Source organism: Leucopleurus acutus (assembly GCF_964270905.1).
Source record: "Leucopleurus acutus genome assembly, chromosome: 17".
NCBI lineage: Eukaryota > Metazoa > Chordata > Mammalia > Artiodactyla > Delphinidae > Leucopleurus > Leucopleurus acutus.
This window is the reverse complement of record NC_139159.1, coordinates 51263160-51285384: the sequence shown is the minus strand read 5'-3', so window position 1 is coordinate 51285384 and position 22225 is coordinate 51263160. Positions and strand designations below refer to the sequence as shown.

Sequence of the window (22225 nt, the reverse complement as noted above, 5' to 3'; positions counted from 1 at the left end):
CCAAGTGATTCCTATGCGTATTGAATATGAGACTCACTGCCCAAGGAGGCACAAAAGATACCCAATTAGTAATTGTCTCTATTGTAGTTGCCTAGCAGTTCAATGCTCTTATTACCTTGGATTTTATTGTTGAATTGCCAACTATATACCCTTCAGAGATAGCGACCTGAGGGTTAATGATTATAACAACTAACTTTGTTGAGTGCTTAATATGTGCTTGGCACATATTTTAGTATATCTTTTATCTCATTTCAAGTTTTGTTATATATTATCTCACCACTGCATTGTAATATACAATATATTTTTTAATTGTCATAACAATGCTTCAAGCTAAATTTTATCACTGTTTTGTGACTGATGAAACTGAGGCTTGGGAAAGTTTGGTAAATTAAGCCCAAGATCACTTTACTAGTATGTCCTAAACCTGAAATTCAAGTCTATCCAACTCCAAAGCCCATATTTTTTATTACCCTCCACTCTGTTCCAGAATAAATCAGTTTACAGAGTTGGGAAATGCAGATACCAAGTTTATATTTAATTGGTTTTGTTTATTGGCCTTACATTTTTAACAAATTTATTTAAAATATTGCCATCATTTTGTTATTTTTTTATCATTGTTAAAAAAAGAAAACATTCCAGAAATGGAAATGATCAAGAATGTATTAAGTGAAGAGTAAACATCTTCTATCTCTCTCAGCTCAGTCCTTGGAACTAGCAATTTTTAACCATGTCTATTTTTTTGGTGGTTTCCTTCAAATTTCTAAACCATAAATTTGTAAGCAATGACATAAATTTTTGACAGTATCACTTGACTCTGAGTGATGAAAAAAGAACAGTCTAGCCTACATAAATCTTACCTCTCACCTCCTGAGTTTTGTTAGTAGTAAATGTTCACTTCAGGTAATATTACTTAAATTTATGTGTTTTGGCTATTTTTTTGTGTGTGTGGTATCTCTTATTCTCTACTAGGCTGAAAAGGAGTTGAGAGGCCCAGCATCACCCTCTCTGCCCCCTCCTGACTTCTTTCAGCTGTATTGTTATCTTTACATGGACAGGAGTTACAGCATTTTCAGTTGGCTCTAGGACTAGAATCAGGTCTTCCAAGCTTTGTCTATAGGTTAGGTCTAAAATTTAGAACTTATAAAGTAAGATTGTGGAAATATTCTTCTTGGTAGAAACAATTCAGGAGAAGAGAACCTCAGAGGAATTTATATCACTAACTTGAGAGTGAAAGCTAATGTCATTTAACTCTTGGAGAGGCCAGGTGTCAAGGTGAAGTGGGTTTCCTTTCCTACACTCCCATAAGATTAACGGCATGCCTTATTTTAGTTTGCTACATATTTAGACCATTATTGTCTTGTCTTTTTTTTGGCTTGGAATTTTTCCAATTAGCTCTTTTTAATATAGGTTCAGAAAAGAAACATGTACACCTCCTTTACTATATCATGAAGATTTTCCAGCTTCTACCTCATACCTTCTATTGAATGGAATCAGCTTCTGTTGAAATGAATCAGCTCTTCTTGCAGAGATATTTTTTTAAGAGGAGAATCTTTTGGCTTTCTGCTTTATTTTTATACTTTCCAAGCTGTAGAGATGCCATCCTTGGATTTCTTTTCACAGAATCCTAGGTTGGATATACTGTCTCTTGGTTCCCATCTCTCCCCTTTTCTTGAATCACTGTGAAGATTCTCATGTGATTTTTTAAAAAAATATTTATTTAGTTAGTTATTTCGCTGCATCAGGTCTTAGTTGCTGTGGCACACGGGCTCCAGAGTGCTCGGGCTTAGTTGCCCCGCAGCATGTGGGATCTTAGTTCCCTGTGTCCCCTGCCTTGGAAGGCAGATTCTTAACCACTGGGCCACCAGGGAAGTCCCTCTCATGTGAGTTTTAAAGGAAGAGTGTTAGAAGGTAAATTTTCTGATTCTTTGTCCTCAAGCTTGTTTGCAACTTGAACGGACATAGAATTCTAGGTTCAGAATTATTTCCTTGTGAATTATAAGGGCACCATTTCATTCCCTTCTGGCGTCTAGTGTTACTGTTACATAGACAAATGCCAATAAAATTCATGTCCTTTTGTCACTCTTCACCATCTGGAAGATTTTTATATTTTCTCTTCATTTTAGACTTCCAGAATTTATATTAAGACTATGTTTCCGGTAGGATTTTAAAAATTCACCTTCATGTTCAGATGTCTGTTTAATCTGAAGGCTGATCTTTGATTCTGAACATTTTTCTTCTATTATTTCCTTCATATTAATTTTCTCTGTTCCTCTCTTGGAACTCCACTAGAAGACCTCTTGAACTAAGCCTCCATGTCCTTTAACTACTTTCACCTTTAAAAAAACCTGATTTTTGCTCTATATTTTAGGAAAGGATTTTGTTTACTTCTTCTTTCCTTCTAATAAACTTTCATTTTGGTAATCATATATTTATTTCCCAGAAAACACTTTTCCTTGAATGGATGAGATCTTTTTGACCTCATTAGAATACTAACAGAGATTTTTTTTTTTTTTAATTCTGGATCATCTTAGATCTTTTTGACCTCATTAGAATACTAACAGAGATTTTTTTTTTTTTTTTTAATTCTGGATCATCTTGTTTCTTGCTGAGTCAATTTTTCAGTTTTTTTTTTTTTTTTTTTTTTTGCGGTATGTGGGCCTCTCACTGTTGTGGCCTCTCCCGCTGTGGAGCACAGGCTCCGGATGCGCAGGCTCAGCGGCCATGGCTCACGGGCCTGCCGCTCCGCGGCATGTGGGATCTTCCCGGACCAGGGCACGAACCTGTGTCCCCTGCATCGGCAGGCGGACTCTCAACCACTGCGCCACCAGGGAAGCCCTTTCAGTTTTTTTTTTTTTTTAAACATCTTGGCCCTTCTTTTTATGTTGTTTGTTTTTTCTTTAAGTGGATTAGAGTAGGGAGCTGGTGTGGATCCCCCTCTGCTGGTGAGTAGGCCCCGCCCCCAAATGAGAGCACCAACAGTGAGACTGTGAACTTTGTGCATGTAAATGGGGCGTGGTTACTGGTGAGCTTCGGTTGTCAGGTGAGCTTCACTCTGTAGCATCAGCACCACCTTAGAAAGCTTTATTCCCCAGGCAGAGGGCGGGAGGAGGGCTAACTGCCCCAACTCATCCCCTTCCCGCAGCAGGAGGAATGTCTGTCATGACCCTTCTGCTCGTTTGAGTTCAAGCGGTAGCCGCCTCTACTTTCCTTAATAAGCATCGCTATCCCATCTGCTTTCTGTCTTCCTACAATCTATCATAACCTCTGGTCGGCCGTGGTTCCTCTTTTATTCTCAGCACCGTTTTGGATTTTGTTCCTCTGTTGTACATCTTCACCGGGGTTTGATGTGAACTGGAAAGCCAGAGACGGGAATGCATGTTCAGTCCATCAGCTTTCTTTCAAAGCCTGTGGTTTCCCTACCATGATACTTCCTTTTAGCGTTCAGCACCTGCAATAAAAAGTGAAAAGCAGGTCACAGGGAAAAGAAGAAAGCTTTCACGTGCGAGCCATGGAGAGCTGAGTTGCCTTTGGCCGTTTGCAATTGCGAGCCATGGAGAGCTGAGTTGCCTTTGGCCGTTTGCAAGGAATTTCAATTTCATGCTTATTTCAAGTCTCAGTTAATCTAAGTTGAGTAACTAGGTTAGTTCCCATCTTTACTGTGAGAAGCCACTTTTGCAAAAATGAGGCAAGTGAATCAGAAGGCTGTCCCTAGAGTGTTATCCTTTTCTTCCAGAAGCAGAATCCCCCCTCCCTTGCTCCATACCCCCGGTATAAAGTTGGACAAACCAGCTGAAATTGTATCTCATATAGAAGTTCCCACCTACCACTCTTAGACCTCTCTCACTCTCTGTACTCTAGTCTTTGTGCAAATAGTATATGTGTCCATATATGTCATTTGTTTCAGTGACAGAGGTACTTTTTACTTTGGTTTGAATAACTTTGGGTATCGATGTCCCTTTTCTGCCGTGTATTGACATGTGGAATTAATAGTGTTTAGAAAGACATATTGTTCACCTCTCCTTCCCACCTCCCAGTAGAACTTGCATGCACGTGGATTCATTATTTTTCTGGTGCTTTGCTTAGAATGGTGGCAGTTTCTCCCAGCAGCTTACTTGCTGCTCTCTTTGGTGTATATCTGTTATAATAAATTTGTTTACCAATTAATGACTGAAATTTTCAATAGTGTTTTTTAGTTCCCTGTTTAACTTGTTTTAATTTACCTTAATAAAACTCATTCTATTTTACATCCATATTCGTGTCTTTAGGGTATAAATATGACTGTCACTTGAACTTATTAATAAAATGTTTTCTTTATGCTTTTCATAAAAAACCAAGTTATTGGACACCTAATATGTGCTTGGCACTGTGCTTTTGGCATTGGATTTGCAAAAATGATTAAGATAACTTTGGTTCTCAGGTAGCTTCCAGTGAACTGGGCTACATGATGGTTGGGGGTTTTTTGTTTGCTTTGCTTTGCTTTGGTTTTGGTTTTCCATGTTGTAGAAAGCTTTATTTTCCAGGCTTATTGCTGTAAAATATAAACTTCTCTTACAGGGAGGTTTAGATGTCCTAGTTTCCATTTTATTTAAACTCTGCCCCCTGCCCCCCCAGCGTATTTCTCTTGTATTTGGGGACTAACAGGGAGAAAGGGCCACACAGAGGCCACTCTCTGCCCATGTGGTCACACTGCCCCCTGCTTGTTGGTGCTGAATAGAGAAAACCAAATCTCACACAAGTACGATGAGCTGATGCTTGGTAACCAGTACTTTTCCTAAGAAAGGGTTGATGTGTGCCCGAGTTAAGGTGGATTTGAATCTCAGGCTTCCTTTTTCTTTCTTGTGCATGAACATCCGAACATCCCTTGTCCTTTAAATTTAGAACAAGATGATTTACCTTATGTCCAACTGCAAAGCAGTTCAAGACTGCCCATTTTAAAAGATTAAAAAAAAAAAGAAGAAGAAGAATTGTGTAACCATAAGGAAACTAACATTTGTAGAATGTATTTGTTTGCTGCTCTAACAAAGTACCACAGACTGGGTGGCTTAAAACAACGGAAATTAATTTTCTCACAGTCCTGGAGGATAGAAGTTCAAGACCTAAGTGTTGGCAGCATTGGTTTACCTGTGGGCACTGAAGGAAGGATGCGTGCGCTCCAGACCTCTCTCCTTGGCTTGGAAGGGCTGTCTCCTCCTTGTGTCTTCACATTGTCTTCCCTCTGTGTGTGTGTGTCCAGATTTCCTCTCCTTATAAGGACCCCAGTTGTATTGAATGAGGGCTCACTTCTAATGACCTTATTTTAACCTAATTACCTCTTTTAAGGACCCCAGTCGTATTGAATGAGGGCTCACTTCTAATGACCTCATTTTAACCTAATTACCTCTTTAAAGCGCCCTATCTCCAAATACAATCACATTCTGAGATCCTGGGGGTTAGGACTTTAACATGTGAATTTTGACAAGGGACACAATTCAGCTCATAACATGAAGTGACTCCAGGATCCCAGGAAGATGCTAGATATTTTCGTATATGTTAAGTTCTTTGATCCTCACAAAATTGCCACACTAGAGGGACGTTACAATCCCATTTCATAGATGAGAAAAACTGAGACCAAGAGCAATGACTCTTCATGCACAAGGTCACCAACTAAAAGCAAAATCAGGATTTGAACCTGAATCTGTGTGATCTACTTTATTATGCTGCTTCTACGTATTTTCCTTCTCAATTATTTTCTTTCGTTGTAAGTGTAATATTTTGAACCCAGACGAAGCCCAGGAAGGTTCTACTTTATCCTTCTAGCCGGGAGAAATTATTTTTATAAAAGCGTTTGGTCTTCTGTTTGGCAGCCGGTGCTTCCACTCCGGGGCACCTATGCCAGCTTCTCTGCATCTTTCAACCTTTTCTAAAAGATCCCATGACTTGATTAAATCCTGCTCCCAAATTCAGACAAGATGTTAACATCTGCTCTATCACTTTCATCTAATAAACAATGGGCTGTCTGGTCAGGGATGGGGGGTAGTTTTGGTTGGTTGGACATGTTTCACTATTTGGAAATCGTAACAATCTCTCAGAGAGCAGAACTCCTTTAACTGGGAGATTGCATCATAAGTGAAGGTTTTTTTTTTGGTTTTGAGCTAAATGATGGAGAAAGAAGGAGAGAACACGTATGGGGAGACAGGATACAACATAATGTGAAACTGGCTGAGACAGCGGGAGGATATTAATGATGGATATGTACTATCTGCCAGGAGTTGCTGAAATCGTCTGGTCTCGAATGTAATCAGGAGAGTATCAGGCTAGGACAGATCTAGGACTTTTCATTACTAACCTGTTAAATGTAGTAAATCAAACCAGTAAGTGAAATTGGAAAATTGCTTAACCACATCCACAGATCTTATGGTTGACTTTTAAAAATAACATGCTCTTTACCAAGAAATGAAAAATGATACTTTTCCTACTAACATACTGTATATATATGGTATGTTATCAGTATACTAGGATTCTAATTCTAACGTACCACTCACTACCCCTGTGTCATAGACAAATTAGTCTTATTGAGTGTCAGTTTCTTTGTCTGTCAAACCAGTGTTTGGGTTGCCATGAAGGTCAAGTAAGATATATGACCTTCAAGCTGTATTTGCAAACTCTAGAGTGCTATACATACATTAGATATGTTTATTACTACTTTATTTCTGGCCCAAATCTAACAGAACCCACCGTTATGCTGAATTAATCTAGTTTGATTCTTCCATTTATGTACTATCCAGGCCCCTTGTTTTCTTTTTACAGTTTGCATGCTGTTTAGTCCTTTGAAAAATGTCTTAGAACCATTGTGAAATACAGGGAAGAATAGTTAGGAATTTTTACTTTTTTATTTTTTCATTTTTTTAAGTACTTACAGATAAATTAATGGGGAGACAGTTGAAAATAACCCTGTTAACGAAGAGCTTGTTGTATATACCAAAAAAGTGGCACGTCATATTGTAAAGGTGCTAAACCCTTCCAAGGAAATTACCTGTCATCTGGTTTCGAAACAGTCCTGGCAGACTCCTGGTAGATGCTGACACTTTTAATTTTTCCTGAGAGCTATTAAAATTGTAGGAATTTTGGAACTGTATTCCCATACCACCTTGATGGGCCAAATGGTTGAACAGAACATGTGATAAGACTCTTTCCTCTGTAATGAAGTACCAGGAAAAATCCTGAGTTGGCAACTTGTAAAGTGATTGCAGATCAAGAATCTGAGTTTTTCATTGTCCAAGCATCCGTAAGAAGTTCTCTTGGAATAGGAAGGTCTCTTTGTACCTGCAGATGAAATACCATGCCCGTCCTGTTATCTCTCCAGTAAATAGTGCATTACCTCTTAGTTCATGTTAAAAGTGATTGCTTCTTGTTCGGTACACCAGAAGGAGATAATAACGGCATTTCCTCTTTTCTGGGAATAGGACAGTAAGAAACGGGGTGGGATTCATCTAGTGTGTGTATATCATGAAAGTGAAGGATATTAGCCGTGGCTAACCTCTTGGAGGATAACTTTTATTAACAATAGTTTGATGATAGGTTACATAAGAGGCAAAGTTGGTTAGGCTTCAAGCAGCCTTGCTTTCAGGGTTTTTCAAATCCCTAGGCTCACTGGAGGAAGATGGCTCATTTGGGGGAGAAATGATCTGTGAGGTAATAGGGTGCTACGTTCCAGTTCGATATGACTCAGGCAGCTGGTGGCCATCCACTGTCAGGACTCTGAGGAAATCAGTGCATTTCAGTTGTATATCAGGATTTTAACTCAAGTCTGTGGCGTCTGGTTAACCAGAGTGAAGTAATTGGGATGCCAGCTTCTCCCTTTCTGTGCACTCTCCTTCATGACTGCTTGGATATGAGCAGGTGGATGCCAAAGAATCTATTATGCTGACAAATGCTAATCAGAGATAGGCTCCTGATTTTAAATTCAAATTCACTACAAGCTATTAACTTTTCTAACACTGTGTGCTTTTGATGGCCTCATTTGCATGATTTTATAATTATGCAGTTCTGGCTACAGTTTTATTATCTGAGTGTTATTTTATTTAACATAAGTTTTTAGAGGAGGTTTATACCTTAAGGGTGTGCAAAGATGATCAGCCTACTTGCAACAGAGATATAGTGTGGTTGGACTCCGTATGACCATAAGATCATTGCCATCAGCATAGTAGAGTGTAGAGGTTAGGACCACTCAAGTCAAGATGCCTGGATTCAGACCCTGCCTTCTCCACCCCGTCTATGCTGAGTGCGTGTAATTTAACTGTACAAAAGTTACTTAATCCTATAAGCCTTAACCTCATCTTTTATAAAAGTTTTATCTTTATTTATTTATTTTATTGAAACATAGTTGATTTATAATGCTGTGTTAGTTTCAGGTGTACCGCAAAGTGATTCAGTTATACACATATATACATATATATATATATATATTCTTTTTCAGATTCTTTTCCCTTACAGATTATTACAAAATATTAAATATAGTTCCCTGTGCTATACAGTAGGTCCTCATTGTTTATCTATTTTACATATAGTAGTGTGTATTTGTTAATCCCAAACTCCTAATTTATCCCTCCCTCCCTTCCCCTTTGGTAACCATAAGTTTGTTTTCTATGTCTGTGGGTCTATTTCTGTTTTGTAAATAAGTTCATTTGTATCATTGTTTTTTAGATTCCACATATAAGTGATATCATGTGATCTTTCTCTTTCTCTGTCTGGCTTACTTCACTTAGTATATGATAATCTCTAGGTCCATCCATGTTGCTGCAGATGGCATTATTCCATTCTTTTTTATGGCTGAGTAATATTCCATTGTATATATGTACCACATCCTCTTTATCCATTCACCTGTTGATGGACATTTAGGTTGCTTCCATGTCTTCCATTTAGGTTGCTATTGTAAATAGTGCTGCAGTGAACATCGGGGTGCATGTATCTTTTTGAATTATAGTTTTCTCTAGATATTTGCCCAGGACTCATACTTTAATGGAGATAATAATAGCTTTTCCCAGATAGGGTTTTTGAGAAGATTCCATTAGAATGGTACATATTTCAGCCAGCTTTTGCTAGGTTATGCTACAGTGACAAATTAACCAAAAATATCAGTGGCTTACAATGGCAGAGATTTATTTCTTATTCATACTCACATCCATCATCGGTTGGCTCTGCCTCTGCTCTAGTCTCTTCATTCTGAGACACACCTGAAGAAGCAGCTTCTACTGGTCTCATGACAGAGGGAGAACTCATTGTGGCTCTAGCAGGTTCTGCTTGGAAGCAGCACATGTTACTTCTATTCATATATAATTGGCCAAAGGAAGCCATGAGGCCAAGCCTAATTTCAGCGAGTGGGTACAGTCATCTACCACAGCATGCGGTGCACACTGACTGGAGCATAGGAAAGGCTCGGTAAACCGTAGATTTTACTTTTCAGTCCTGATCAGAGGGGTAAATTGTAGTTTAGGTAGGACAGAGAAGACTAATATTTATGTGTTTGTCAAATGGCTCTCTTAAGAGCAAATCGAGGTGCTGAACGCTTCCCTTTGAACTTTCCAGGGAAGGTGGTCTATGGAGAAGCCATCGCAGCAGGTCTCGGCACAGATGGCACTCACTACTGGAATAGAGAATGGCCCCATGCAGCCCATCACGTTATGGGTCCACCCCTACGACCGGACCCTTCAACGCCTGACTTCCTCATGAATCTATTGGCTAAGTAATAGTTTAGTAGATGATTGTAAGGTGTTTTGCCAAAAGAAGATGTTTTGCTGGTCCCAAATCTTGAGTGTTTTGAGTGTAGGAGATCTTGTCCTACCATCTGGACCTTCCATTGACCTCCCAGTCTTCTGTCCTACTTGACCTCACAGGCCCTGGGGAATCCTTCATCTGGAGACCCAAAAGCATTGGCTTAATTGTGTTATGATGTGGTATAAAATCTCTCCTGGCCACAGAGAAATCGGATCATTTTTACTGAAATTTTCCTCTGCTCTGATGTTTTCGTTGCTTTTCTATCTCCTGCTGCCTAGGACCAGGTCTCTTCAATATGCCCTATTTTTATTACTTTTTTTTTTTTTTTTTTTTTTTTTGCGGTACGCGGGCCTCTCACTGTTGTGGCCTCTCTCGTTGCGGAGCACAGGCTCTGGACGCGCGGGCTCAGCGGCCATGGCTCACGGGCCCAGCCGCTCCGCGGTATGTGGGATCTTCCCGGACCGGGGCACGAACCCGTGTCTCCTGCATTGGCAGGCGGACTCTCAACCACTGCGCCACCAGGGAAGCCCCCTAATATGCCCTATTTTTATCATACAGAATAGTCTTGAGTATTTTTCTATGCTGAAACAACCCAGGAACCAGATGTGCTTGTTGTATAGATACAAGAGATGATGATCTAGGGCAGAGCCACTGGAGAGGTGAAAGGCAAAATCCTACCCTCTGAGCAGGTTATCCCCATGAAAGGCCATCCAGGCTATTTTCAGATGCTGCTTGGGAGACATGTTGATCATTTATTCTTGAGAAACACACCATTCATGGACATTCAGACATTCCCCATTCACGGATACTCAGATCCAAGTTAACAAAAGAGCTTTTCACCACAGACTGTCCGAGAGTTCACTTGCCATTTCCTTTCAGGCTCCTACCTCCTTCAGCCTTCTACATCCCCAAGGTGACTCACAGGTCAAAGCACAATTCCTGTTGCTCGTGACCTCAACATCCTCAGCCAGTGTCCCACCTCTGCTCATCACAACATTGCCATGTGGCCAGGGGCTGCCTCTGTTCATGTGGATCACCCTGGTTCACCTTTGTGTAGTTCTGTACTCACAAGAAATTTTCACTTATGCTATTGCCAGTGACCCTGAATAATTGTCATCAAGTATATATAATTACCAATTTCTAGATGAGAAACTGAGCACTGGACAAACTCATAGTCACATAGCCAGCAGGTGATGGAGCCTAGAACCCACTTTTTCTGACCCAAGCACGATCCTTCATCATACTTCATGTAAGAGTATTATTCTCCCAAAGTGTTTCCTGGAATAGAGACAGGCATGGGTGAAATATGTACTTGAAAAAGCTGCCCATTCTCCATTGCAGTTTTCTGACTGTCAGTTGAGAATGGGGTCCAGAGACCAGGGAAGGTTATGGTAGCTTCCTCCTGACATATTCTATCTACTCACCCCTATTGCTCTTGTGTGTTTCTCTTTTACAGTGGTGATCTAACCATAACAGGGTCTGACCACTGCACTTTCAACACCTGCCAGAAAGCTCTTGGGAAGGACGATTTTACTAAGATTCCCAATGGAGTGAATGGTGTTGAGGACCGGATGTTAGTAATATGGGAAAAAGGCGTGGTGAGTTTCACAGGATTCAGTCTGTTTTGCCTGATTTTTCAGCCAGAATCTGGCCCATTTTAGGACCAGAGTGGCAAAAGCCTTCATAGAGAAGTTTTTTGATTGTTTTCACTAGAGTGGAAACTGGGAATACAACAGTATCACCACCACCATGCCATCCCCCAAAATAATAATGAAAAACAATTTTCTTCTCTGCATGGTTTAGAGGATGCTTTGCTGCACCATGATGCAGACATTAGGGTATAAATTTAGATTGGGTACCTAGAGGATTATTCTTGAAATCTTTGAAATGTAATAGCACTTCTACTTGATTTCCATGTTTCTGAATCCTAGTTCCTCATGTGTCACTGATATAAATACTTGGAATGATTGAAAGGACATCAAGAATTTTTATTACGTTCATACCTCCTTTTCATATAAAAATGTAGGTATCCCTTTTAAAGAACTTTTGGATATTATGTTTTAAAAACTGCTATATGAGGTTACATAAATAATAATCCAAAATATAGAAAGAGATTTTTTTTTAATTTCATGATTTAAAAATTTCTACCTGAGGATGAAGAAGAATCAAATGGCTAAATGTTCATATGTTAGCCTATCCAGCCAGCTGACAGGTGTAGTTGTAAAGATCAGCAGTGGAGACTTGCCTGGTAAGACCTGAGGTCCCCATTGTCATGCCATTCTCACCCATCTCTCAGAACCCCTCCCTTCAATGGCACATTAATCACATCTCACACCACAGAATCCCTTACACATACCCCTCACTTCTAGCTCTAATATTTTACCAGGTCTTGTCAATTTTATTTCCCAAATGCCTCCTTATTTCCACCATCATGTCCACCATTCTACTTTGAGGCCCACGTCTTGTTTGGACCATTGCAGTAGTCTCACAGCTGGTGCCCCTGCCTCCACTCTCTGCCTTGCTACAATCTATCCCATACTCTAAGACCAGAGTTGCCTTTCAAACACCAGGGTCTGTTCATGCTACTTTCCTCTCTAAAATCCTTTAATTTTCAGCATTACTTATTGGATGACATTTGAACAGTTAATTTACATGCAAGGACCTTCAAAACATCTCTACAGCCCTATCTTCTACCAATTGTCCTCTCCACCCCCTGCTACCTCTACCCTAATTCTAAACATCCCAGATGACTTTTATTTTCTTTCTCTTCGCTTAGACTTTTTTTTTTTTTTTTTAGGAAACTCTAAACGTATTTATTTGCCAAAGTTAACTTTCCTTTCTCATCTTTGTAATCTGGAAGTGTGGTCTAGAAAAGGCATGTGTTATTATTTCCATGTTTTCCATAACTAGATGAGGTTAAAATTCATTCTCTGTCTTATTTATTTATACTTTCTTTAAAACATCTTTATTGGAGTATAGTTGCTTTACAATGGTATGTTAGTTTCTGCTTTACAACAAAATGAATCAGTTATATATATACATAAGTTCCCATATCTCTTCCCTCTTGTGTCTCCCTCCCTCCCACCCTCCCTATCCCACCCCCCCATCCCACCCCTCTAGGTGGTCACAAAGCACCGAGCTGATCGCCCTGTGCTATGCGGCTGCTTCCCACTAGCTATCTACCTTACGTTTGGTAGTGTGTATATGTCCATGCCTCTCTCTCTCTTTGTCACAGCTTACCCTTCCCCCTCCCCATATCCTTAAGTCCATGCTCTAGTAGGTCTGTGTCTTTATTCCTGTCTTACCCCTAGGTTCTTCATGACATTATTTTTTTCTTAAATTCCATATATATGTGTTAGCATAAAGTATTTGTCTCTCTCTTTCTGACTTACTTCACTCTGTATGACAGACTCTAGGTCTATCCACCTCATTACAAATAGCTCAATTTCATTTCTTTTTATGGCTGAGTAATATTCCATTGTATATATGTGCCACATCTTCTTTATCCATTCATCCCATGATGGACATTTAGGTTGTTTCCATCTCCGGGCTATTGTAAATAGAGCTGCAATGAACAGTTTGGTACATGACTCTTTTTGAATTATGGTTTTCTCAGGGTATATGCCCAGTAGTGGGATTTCTGGGTCATATGGTAGTTCTATTCGTAGTTTTTTAAGAAACCTCCATACTGTTCTCCACAGTGGCTGTATCAATTTACATTCCCACCAACAGTGCAAGAGTGTCCTCTTTTCTCCACACCCTCTCCAGCATTTATTGTTTCTAGATTTTTTGATGATGGCCATTCTGACTGGTGTGAGATGATATCTCATTGTAGTTTTGATTTGCATTTCTCTAATGATTACTGATGTTGAGCATTCTTTCATGTGTTTGTTGGCAGTCTGTATATCTTCTTTGGAGAAATGTCTATTTAGGTCTTCTGCCCATTTTTGGATTGGGTTGTTTGTTTTTTTGTTACTAAGCTGCATGAGCTGCTTATAAATTTTGGAGATTAATCCTTTGTCAGTTGCTTCATTTGCAAATATTTTCTCCCATTCTGAGGGTTGTCTTTTCGTCTTGTTTATGGTTTCCTTTGCTGTGCAAAAGCTTTGAAGTTTCTTTAGGTCCCATTTGTTTATTTTTGTTTTTCTTTCCATTCTCTAGGAGGTGGGTCAAAAAGGATCTTGCTGTGATTTATGTCATAGAGTGTTCTGCCTATGTTTTTCTCTAAGAGTTTGATAGTTTTAATCCATTTTGAGTTTATTTTTGTGTATGGTGTTAGGGAGGGAGTGATCTAATCTCATACTTTTACATGTACCTGTCCAGTTTTCCCAGCACCACTTATTGAAGAGGCTGTCCTTTCTCCACTGTACATTCCTGCCTCCTTTATCAAAGATAAGGTGACCATATGTGCGTGGGTTTATCTCTGGGCTTTCTATCCTGTTCCATTGATCTATCTTTATGTTTTTGTTCCAGTACCATACTGTCTTGATTACTGTAGCTTTGTAGCATAGCCTGAAGTCAGGGAGCCTGATTCCTCCAGCTCCGTTTTTCGTTCTCAAGATTGCTTTGGCTATTCGGGGTCTTTTGTGTTTCCATACAAATTGTGAAATTTTTTGTTCTAGCTCTGTGAAAAGTGCCAGTGGTAGTTTGATAGGGATTGCATTGAATCTGTAGATTGCTTTGGGTAGTAGAGTCATTTTCACAATGTTGATTCTTCCAAGCCAAGAACATGGTATATCTCTCCATCTATTTGTATCATCTTTAATTTCTTTCAGCAGTGTCTTATAATTTTCTGCATACAGGTCTTTTGTCTCCTTAGGTAGGTTTATTCCTAGATATTTTATGCTTTTTGTTGCAGTGGTAAATGGGAGTGTTTTCTTGATTTCACTTTCAGATTTTTCATCATTAGTGTATAGGAATGCCAGAGATTTCTGTGCATTAATTTTGTATCCTGCTACTTTACCAAATTCATTGATTAGCTCTAGTAGTTTTCTGGTAGCATCTTTAGGATTCTCTATGTATAGTATCATGTCCTCTGCAAACAGTGACAGCTTTACTTCTTCTTTTCCGATTTGGATTCCTTTTATTTCCTTTTCTTCTCTGATTGCTGTGGCTAAAACTTCCAAAACTATGTTGAATAAGAGTGGTGAGAGTGGGCAACCTTGTCTTGTTCCTTATCTTAGTGGAAATGCTTTCAGTTTTTCACCATTGAGGATGTTGTTGGCTGTGGGTTTGTCATATATGGCGTTTATTATGTTGAGGAAAGTTCCCTCTATGCCTACTTTCTGGAGGGTTTTTATCATAAATGGGTGTTGAATTTTGTCAAAAGCTTTCTCTGCATCTATTGAGATGATCATATGGTTTTTCTCCTTCAGTTTGTTAATATGGTGTATCACATTGATTGATTTGCGTATGTTTAAGAATCCTTGCATTCCTGGAATAAACCCCACTTGATCATGGTGTATGATCCTTTTAATGTGCTGTTGGATTCTGTTTGCTAGTATTTTGTTGAGGATTTTTGCATCTATGTTCATCAGTGATATTGGTGTGTAGTTTTCTTTCTTTGTGACATCCTTGTCTGGTTTTGGTATCAGGGTGATGGTGGCCTCGTAGAATGAGTTTGGGAGTGTTCCTCCCTCTGCTATATTTTGGAAGAGTTTGAGAAGGATAGGTGTTAGCTCTTCTCTAAATGTTTGATAGAATTTGCCTGTGAAGCCATCTGGTCCTACGATTTTATTTGTTGGAAGATTTTTAATCACAGTTTCAATTTCAGTGCTTGTGATTGGTCTGTTCATATTTTTCTATTTCTTTCTGATTCAGTGTTGGCATGTTGTGCATTTCTAAGAATTTGTCCATTTCTTCCAGGTTGTCCATTTTATTGGCATAGAGTTGCTTGTAGTAATCTCTCATGATCTTTTGTATTTCTGCAGTGTCAGTTGTTACTTCTCCTTTTTCATTTCTAATTCTATTGATTTGAGTCTTCTCCCTTTTTTTCTTGATGAGTCTGGCTAATGGTTTATCAATTTTGTTTATCTTCTCAAAGAACCAGCTTTTAGTTTTATTGATCTTTGCTATTGTTTCCTTCATTTCTTTTTCATTTATTTCTGATCTGATATTTATGATTTCTTTCCTTCTGCTAACTTTGGGGTTTTTTTGTTCTTTCTCTGATTGCTTTAGGTGCAAGTTTAGGTTGTTTATTCGAGATGTTTCCTGTTTCTTAAGGTAGGATTGTATTGCTATAACTTCTCTCTCAGAACTGCTTTTGCTGCATCCCATAGATTTTGGGTCGTCGTGTCTCCATTGTCATTTGTTTCTAGGTATTTTTTGATTTCCTCTTTGATTTCTTTAGTGATCACTTTGTTATTAAGTAGTGTATTGTTTAGCTTCCATGTGTTTGTATTTTTTACAGATCTTTTCCTGTAATTGATATCTAATCTCATAGCATGGTGGTCGGAAAAGATACTTGATACAATTTCAATTTTCTTAAATTTACCAAGGCTTGATTTGTGACCCAAGATATGATCTATCCTGGAGAATGTTCCATGAGCACTTGAGAAAAATGTGTATTCTGTTGTTTTTGGATGGAATGTCCTATAAATATCAATTAAGTCCCTCTTGTTTAATGTATCATTTAAAGCTTGTGTTTCCTTATTTATTTTCATTTTGGATGATCTGTCCATTGGTGAAAGTGGGGTGTTAAAGTCCCCTACTATGAATGTGTTACTGTCGATTTCCCCTTTTATGGCTGTTAGTATTTGCCTTATGTATTGAGGTGCTCCTAGGTTGGGTGCATAAATATTTACAATTGTTATATCTTCTTCTTGGATCGATCCCTTGATCATTATGTAGTGTCCTTCTTTGTCTCTTGTAATAGTCTTTATTTTAAAGTCTATTTTGTCTGACATGAAAATTGCTACTCCAGCTTTCTTTTGGTTTTATTTGCATGAAATGTCTTTTTCCATCCCCTTACTTTCAGTCTGTATGTGTCTCTAGGTCTGAAGTGGGTCTCTTGTAGACAGCAAATATATGGGTCTTATTTTTGTATCCATTCAGCCAATCAGTATCTTTTGGTGGGAGCATTTAGTCCATTTACATTTAAGGTAATTATCAATATGTATGTTCCTATTCCCATTTTCTTAATTGTTTTGGGTTAGTTATTGTAGGTCTTTTCCTTCTCTTGTGTTTCTTGCCTAGAGAAGTTCCTTTAGAAGTTGTTGTAGAGTTGGTTTGGTGGTGCTGAACTCTCTCAGCTTTTGTTTATCTGTAAAGGTTTTAATTTCTCCATCAAATCTGAATGAGATCCTTGCTGGGTAGAGTAATCTTGGTTGCAGGTTTTTCTCCTTCATCACTTTAAATGTGTCCTGCCAGTCCCTTCTGGCTTTTAGAGTTTCTGCTGAAAGATCAGCTGTTAAGCTTATGGGGATTCCCTTATGTGCTATTTGTTGTTTTTCCCTTGCTGCTTTTAATATGTTTTCTTTGTATTTAATTTTTGACAGTTTGATTAATATGTGTCTTGGCGTATTTCTCCTTGAATTTATCCTGTATGGGACTCTCTGTGCTTCCTGGACTTGACTAACTATTTCCTTTCCCATTTTAGGGAAGTTTTCAACTATAATCTCTTCAAATATTTTCTCAGTCCCTTTCTTTTTCTCTTCTTTTTCTGGAACCCCTATAATTCGAATGTTGGTGCGTTTATTGTTGTCCCATAGGTCTCTGAGACTGTCCTCAGTTCTCTCATTCTTTTTTCTTTATTCTGCTCTGCAGTAGTTATTTCCAATATCTTATCTTCCAGGTCACTTATCCGTTCTTCTGCCTCAGTTATTCTGCTATTGATCCCATCTAGAGTAGTTTTAATTTCATTTATTGTGTTGTTCATCGTTGTTTGTTTCATCTTTAGTTCTTCTAGGTCCTTGTTAAATGTTTCTTGCATTTTGTCTATTCTATTTCCAAGATTTTGGATCATCTTTACTATCATTATTCTGAGTTCTTTTTCAGGTAGACTGACTATTTCCTCTTCATTTGTTTGGTCTGGTGGGTTTTTATCTTGCTCCTTCATCTGCTGTGTGTTTTTCTGTCTTCTCATTTTGCATATCTTACTGTGTTTGGGGTCTCCTTTTTGCAGGCTGTAGGTTCGTAGTTCCTGTTGTTTTTGGTGTCTGTCCCCAGTGGCGAAGGTTGGTTCAGTGGGTTGTGTAGGCTTCCTGGTGGAGGGGACTAGTGCCTGTGTTCTGGTGGATGTGGCTGCATCTTGTCTTTCTGGTGGGCAGGTCCATGTCTGGTGGTGTGTTTTGGGGTGTCTGTGGACTTATTATGGTTTTAGGCAGCCTCTCTGCTAATGGGTGGGGTTGTGTTCCTGTCTTGCTAGTTGTTTGGCATAGGGTGTCCAGCACTGTAGCTTGCTGGTCGTTGAGTGAAGCTGGGTGCTGGTGTTGAGATGGAGATCTCTGGGAGATTTTCGTCGTTTGATATTACGTGGAGCTGGGAGGTCTCTTGTGGACCAGTGTCCTGAAGTTGGCTCTCCCACCTCAGAGGCACAGCACTGACTCCTGGCTGCAGCACCAAGAGCCTTTCATCCGCACAGCTCAGAATAAAAGGGAGAAAAAGTAGAAAGAAAGAATTAGAAGAAGAAGAAGGAGAAGGAGAAGGAGAAAAGAAAGAGAGAAAGAAAGAAAGAAAAGAAAGAAAGAAAGAAAGGAGGGAGGAAGGAAGGAAGGAGGGAAGGAAGGAAAAAAAGAAAGAAGATAAAGTAAAATAAAATAAAGTAAGATAAAATATTATAAAGTTAAAAAATAATTATTAAGAGAAAAAAAAAAACGGACGGATAGAACCCTGGGACAAATGGTGGAAGCAAAGCTATACAGACAAAATCTCACACAGAAGTATACACATACACACTCACAAAAAGAGGAAAAGGGGAAAAAATAGTAAATCTTGCTCTCAAAGTCCACCTCCTCAATTTGGGATGATTCGTTGTCTATTCATGTATTCCCAGATGCAGGGTACATCAAGTTGATTGTGGAGCTTTAATCCGCGGCTCCTGAGGCTGCTGGGAGAGATTTCCCTTTCTCTTCTTTGTTCTCACAGCTCCCAGGGGCTCAGCTTTGGATTTGGCCCTGCCTGTGCTTGTAGGTCGCCGGAAGGCGTCTGTTCTTCGCTCAGACAGGACAGGGTTAAAGGAGCCGCTGATTCGTGGGCTCTGGCTCACTCAGGCCTGGGGGGGGGGGGGGGGGGAGGGAGAGGCACGGAGGGCGGGGCGAGCCTGCGGCTGCAGAGGCCGTCATGACGTTGCACCAGCGTGAGGCGCGCCGTGCTTTCTTCCGGGTAAGTTGTCCCTGGATCATGGGACCCTGGCAGCGGCTGGCTGCACCGGCTCCCCGGAAGGGGGTGTGGATAGTGACCTGTGCTCGCACACAGGCTTCTTGGTGGCGGCAGCAGCAGCCTTAGCGTCTCCCGCCCGTCTCTGGGGTCCGCGCTTTTAGCCGCGGCTCGCGCCCGTCTCTGGAGCTCCTTTAAGCAGGGCTCTTAATTCCCTCTCCTCGAGCATCAAGAAGAAAAAGTCTCTTGCCTCTTTGGCAGCTCCAGACCTTTTCCCGGACTCCCTCCCGGCCAGCCGTGGCGCACTAACCACCTGCAGGCTGTGTTCACGCCGCCAACCCCAGTCCTCTCCCTGCGACCGAAGCCCGAGCCTCAGCTCCCAGTCCCGTCAGCCCCGGCGGGGGGGCAGACAAGCTTCTGGGGCTGGTGAGTGCCGGTCGGCACCGATCCTCTGTGCGGGAATCTCTCTGCTTTGCCCTCCGCACCCCTGTTGCTGTGCTCTTCTCCGCGGCTCCGAAGCTTTCCCCCTCCGCCCCCCGCAGTCGCCGCCCGCGAAGGGGCTTACTAGTGTGTGAAAACCTTTCCTTCTTCGCAGCTCCCTCCCACTGGTGCAGGTCCCATCCCTATCCTTTTGTCTCTATTTATTCTTTTTTCTTTTGCCCTACCCAGGTACGTGGGGGCGTTTCTTGCCTTTTGGAAGGTCTGAGGTCTTCTGCCAGCGTTCAGTAGATGTTCTGTAGGAGTTGTTCCACGTGTAGATGTATTTCTGGTGTATCTGTGGGGAGGAAGGTGATCTCCGCGTCTTACTCTTACGCCAACTTCCTGGAAGCCTAGACTTTCTTGATAACAGTCCAACCTTTCACTTTGAACTTGTGTGAATTACAATGAGTACCTTCATTACAGCAGATTTTCATAACACATAAAGTGTATAAATGGCTTTAAAGTGATCGGATACTTCTTCATAATATACAGGAGCCTATGTTATTTTCTGAAACATTCAGATGGTTTATTTAGGGGAAAATTACTTTCAGGACATGGTTCTTAATGTTTTTATGAGATGAGGACTCTTTGATAATTAAATAAACCTTAAGGATGCTCTTGCCATGTAAATGTACATAGGGATGAATTCTCAACATTTTAAAACAAACCATTTTAGAGGGATCACATCCCACTGAAGTTTGTCCATATTAAAATCTCTTACAGCAGACAGTCCATGCCTGTTGGTTCATGTAAATTTCAGTAGCACAAAATTGAACAAAATTGAATCTTAGTCAATTTCTAAAAGCGTAGTCACCTGAATTGTAGGTCTATCTTATTTTAACTCTGTAATATTCCACATAATGTCTACATGATCATCTCATAAATCTTAGGCCTAGATTATAAATGTAGTAGGTGGTGGTAGTAAACTTTAAACAAGAATTGGAAATATTGTTACCAATATTTAGCTCTTGTCTGTGTGATTTTGGAAAGAATGGGAAAAATTAATGGGGCTGTTTTGTTAAGCTGGTAGGTTTTTGAAAACTTATCTTCAGGCTTCCATATATAACCCCATTCATCCCCATCATTATCATTATGATTGTTTAAGATTTATCAGTATTCACAGGTGTGTTTGGCTTCACGATATAAGAAATTAGGTGCAATTTTATTTGGTTCTAAAAGATAAAATTCTTGTACTTTGATTGACAGGAGATTTTTAGTGTTTTATCATTTATCAGAAAAAGAAATGTATTTTCTTCCTTGAATTGTTTTACAGCACAGTGGCAAAATGGATGAAAACTGGTTTGTGGCAGTTACCAGCACAAATGCAGCTAAAATCTTTAATCTGTATCCAAGAAAAGGAAAAATAGCTGTGGGCTCAGATGCTGACATTGTGATTTGGGACCCAAAAGCCACAAGGTAAGTCTAAGTTTTTGTGTTGGCTTCTCCATGGAGAAAAAGCACTAACTTGCGAAGAAATTTTCATTGGCCTTAATCAGCCATTTCTTATTAGGTGATTTATTTAGCCAGGCTCAGGTATTTTGAGCCTATGCACAAGATAAAGGTTTTGATGTACAAACATTCTTTTGTTTTCCTTGGCATAGAGAATGCAAAAGTTGTGTTGCTTCCCATTCCCTGGAAATGCATGTGTGTATAAAACCAGTATGAATTTCCCACTTTAGTGCTTGGCAAACGCCTGAGTTCACATGGAGGAAAGGTGCAGAGCAATGAAGAAAAGGAAAGGCTTAGTTTGAAAAGGGCTACATTGAAAACTCGAAATAATTACAGCCTTTTTACAGCTTCCAGATAGAAAAATTCCAGCACAAAGGATGTCACTTTTAGTTAGCCAAATTTTCCAGCTGAGTTCATCTTGAGCCTGTCATTCCCAGTAGACTCCGGCTTTTTGTTTCCAATTTCCATAATTCTATGTGAGTATCGCAGGTTTGGCTGATTCCACCAATTCAGAAAAGTATTCAATAGAAGCTGAAGCTTTGTTAATTTCTCCTTATAGGATGTTGGCACAGACAACACCTGCATCCTGATTTCTGTTTTTCATAAACTCTGCAGCTGTAATGGAGAAAATCCCACATACTTTAACATTGCGTGTGTGTGTGTGGGCATGCACGCGTGTGTGTGCATGCACGCGTGTGTGTGCAAACAGGGATACGATAAGACCTTCTACCTTTACTGAATATGCATTTATTCAAAGTCTATTAAGGGTTATGTTGTAGTAAACAGACGTCTGTGTAGGCATACCTTATTGCACTTCACAGATACCATGTTTTTAACTAACTGAGGGTTTGTGGCAAACCTGCATGGAGCAAGTCTATCAGCACCAGTTTTCCAATAGCATTTGCTCGGTTTGTGTCTCTGCATCATATTTTGGTAATTCTTGCAGTACTTGAAGCTTTTTCATTATTATTACATTGGTTGTGGTGATCAGTGATCTTTGATGTTACTACTGTAATTGTTTGGGGACGAACTGAGCCCCTGTAAGACAGTGAACTTGTGTGTGTTCTCACTACTCCACCAAATGGCTGTTCCCCCATCTCTCTCCCTCTTCTTGGGCCTCCCTGTTCCCTGAAACACAACAATATTGAAATTCGGCCAGTTAAGAACCCTACAGTGGCCTCTAAGTGTTCAAGCGAAAGGAACAGTTTCATGTCTCTCACTTTAAATC

At 39.9% G+C, this 22225-nt stretch overlaps 1 protein-coding gene across 5 annotated transcripts in view; it reads left to right on the top strand.

The window, feature by feature from the left end:
* The window catches only part of DPYS (dihydropyrimidinase), a 151242-nt gene that overhangs the window by 24359 nt on the left and 104658 nt on the right, over positions 1–22225 (top strand). For all 5 annotated transcript variants that reach the window (XM_082859109.1, XM_082859110.1, XM_082859107.1 and 2 more), the window contains 3 exons: positions 9565–9721; positions 11210–11351; positions 20822–20964. In XM_082859109.1, coding sequence (XP_082715235.1) covers positions 9565–9721; positions 11210–11351; positions 20822–20964 — 442 coding nt within the window. The remainder of the gene's footprint in view (positions 1–9564; positions 9722–11209; positions 11352–20821; positions 20965–22225) is intronic.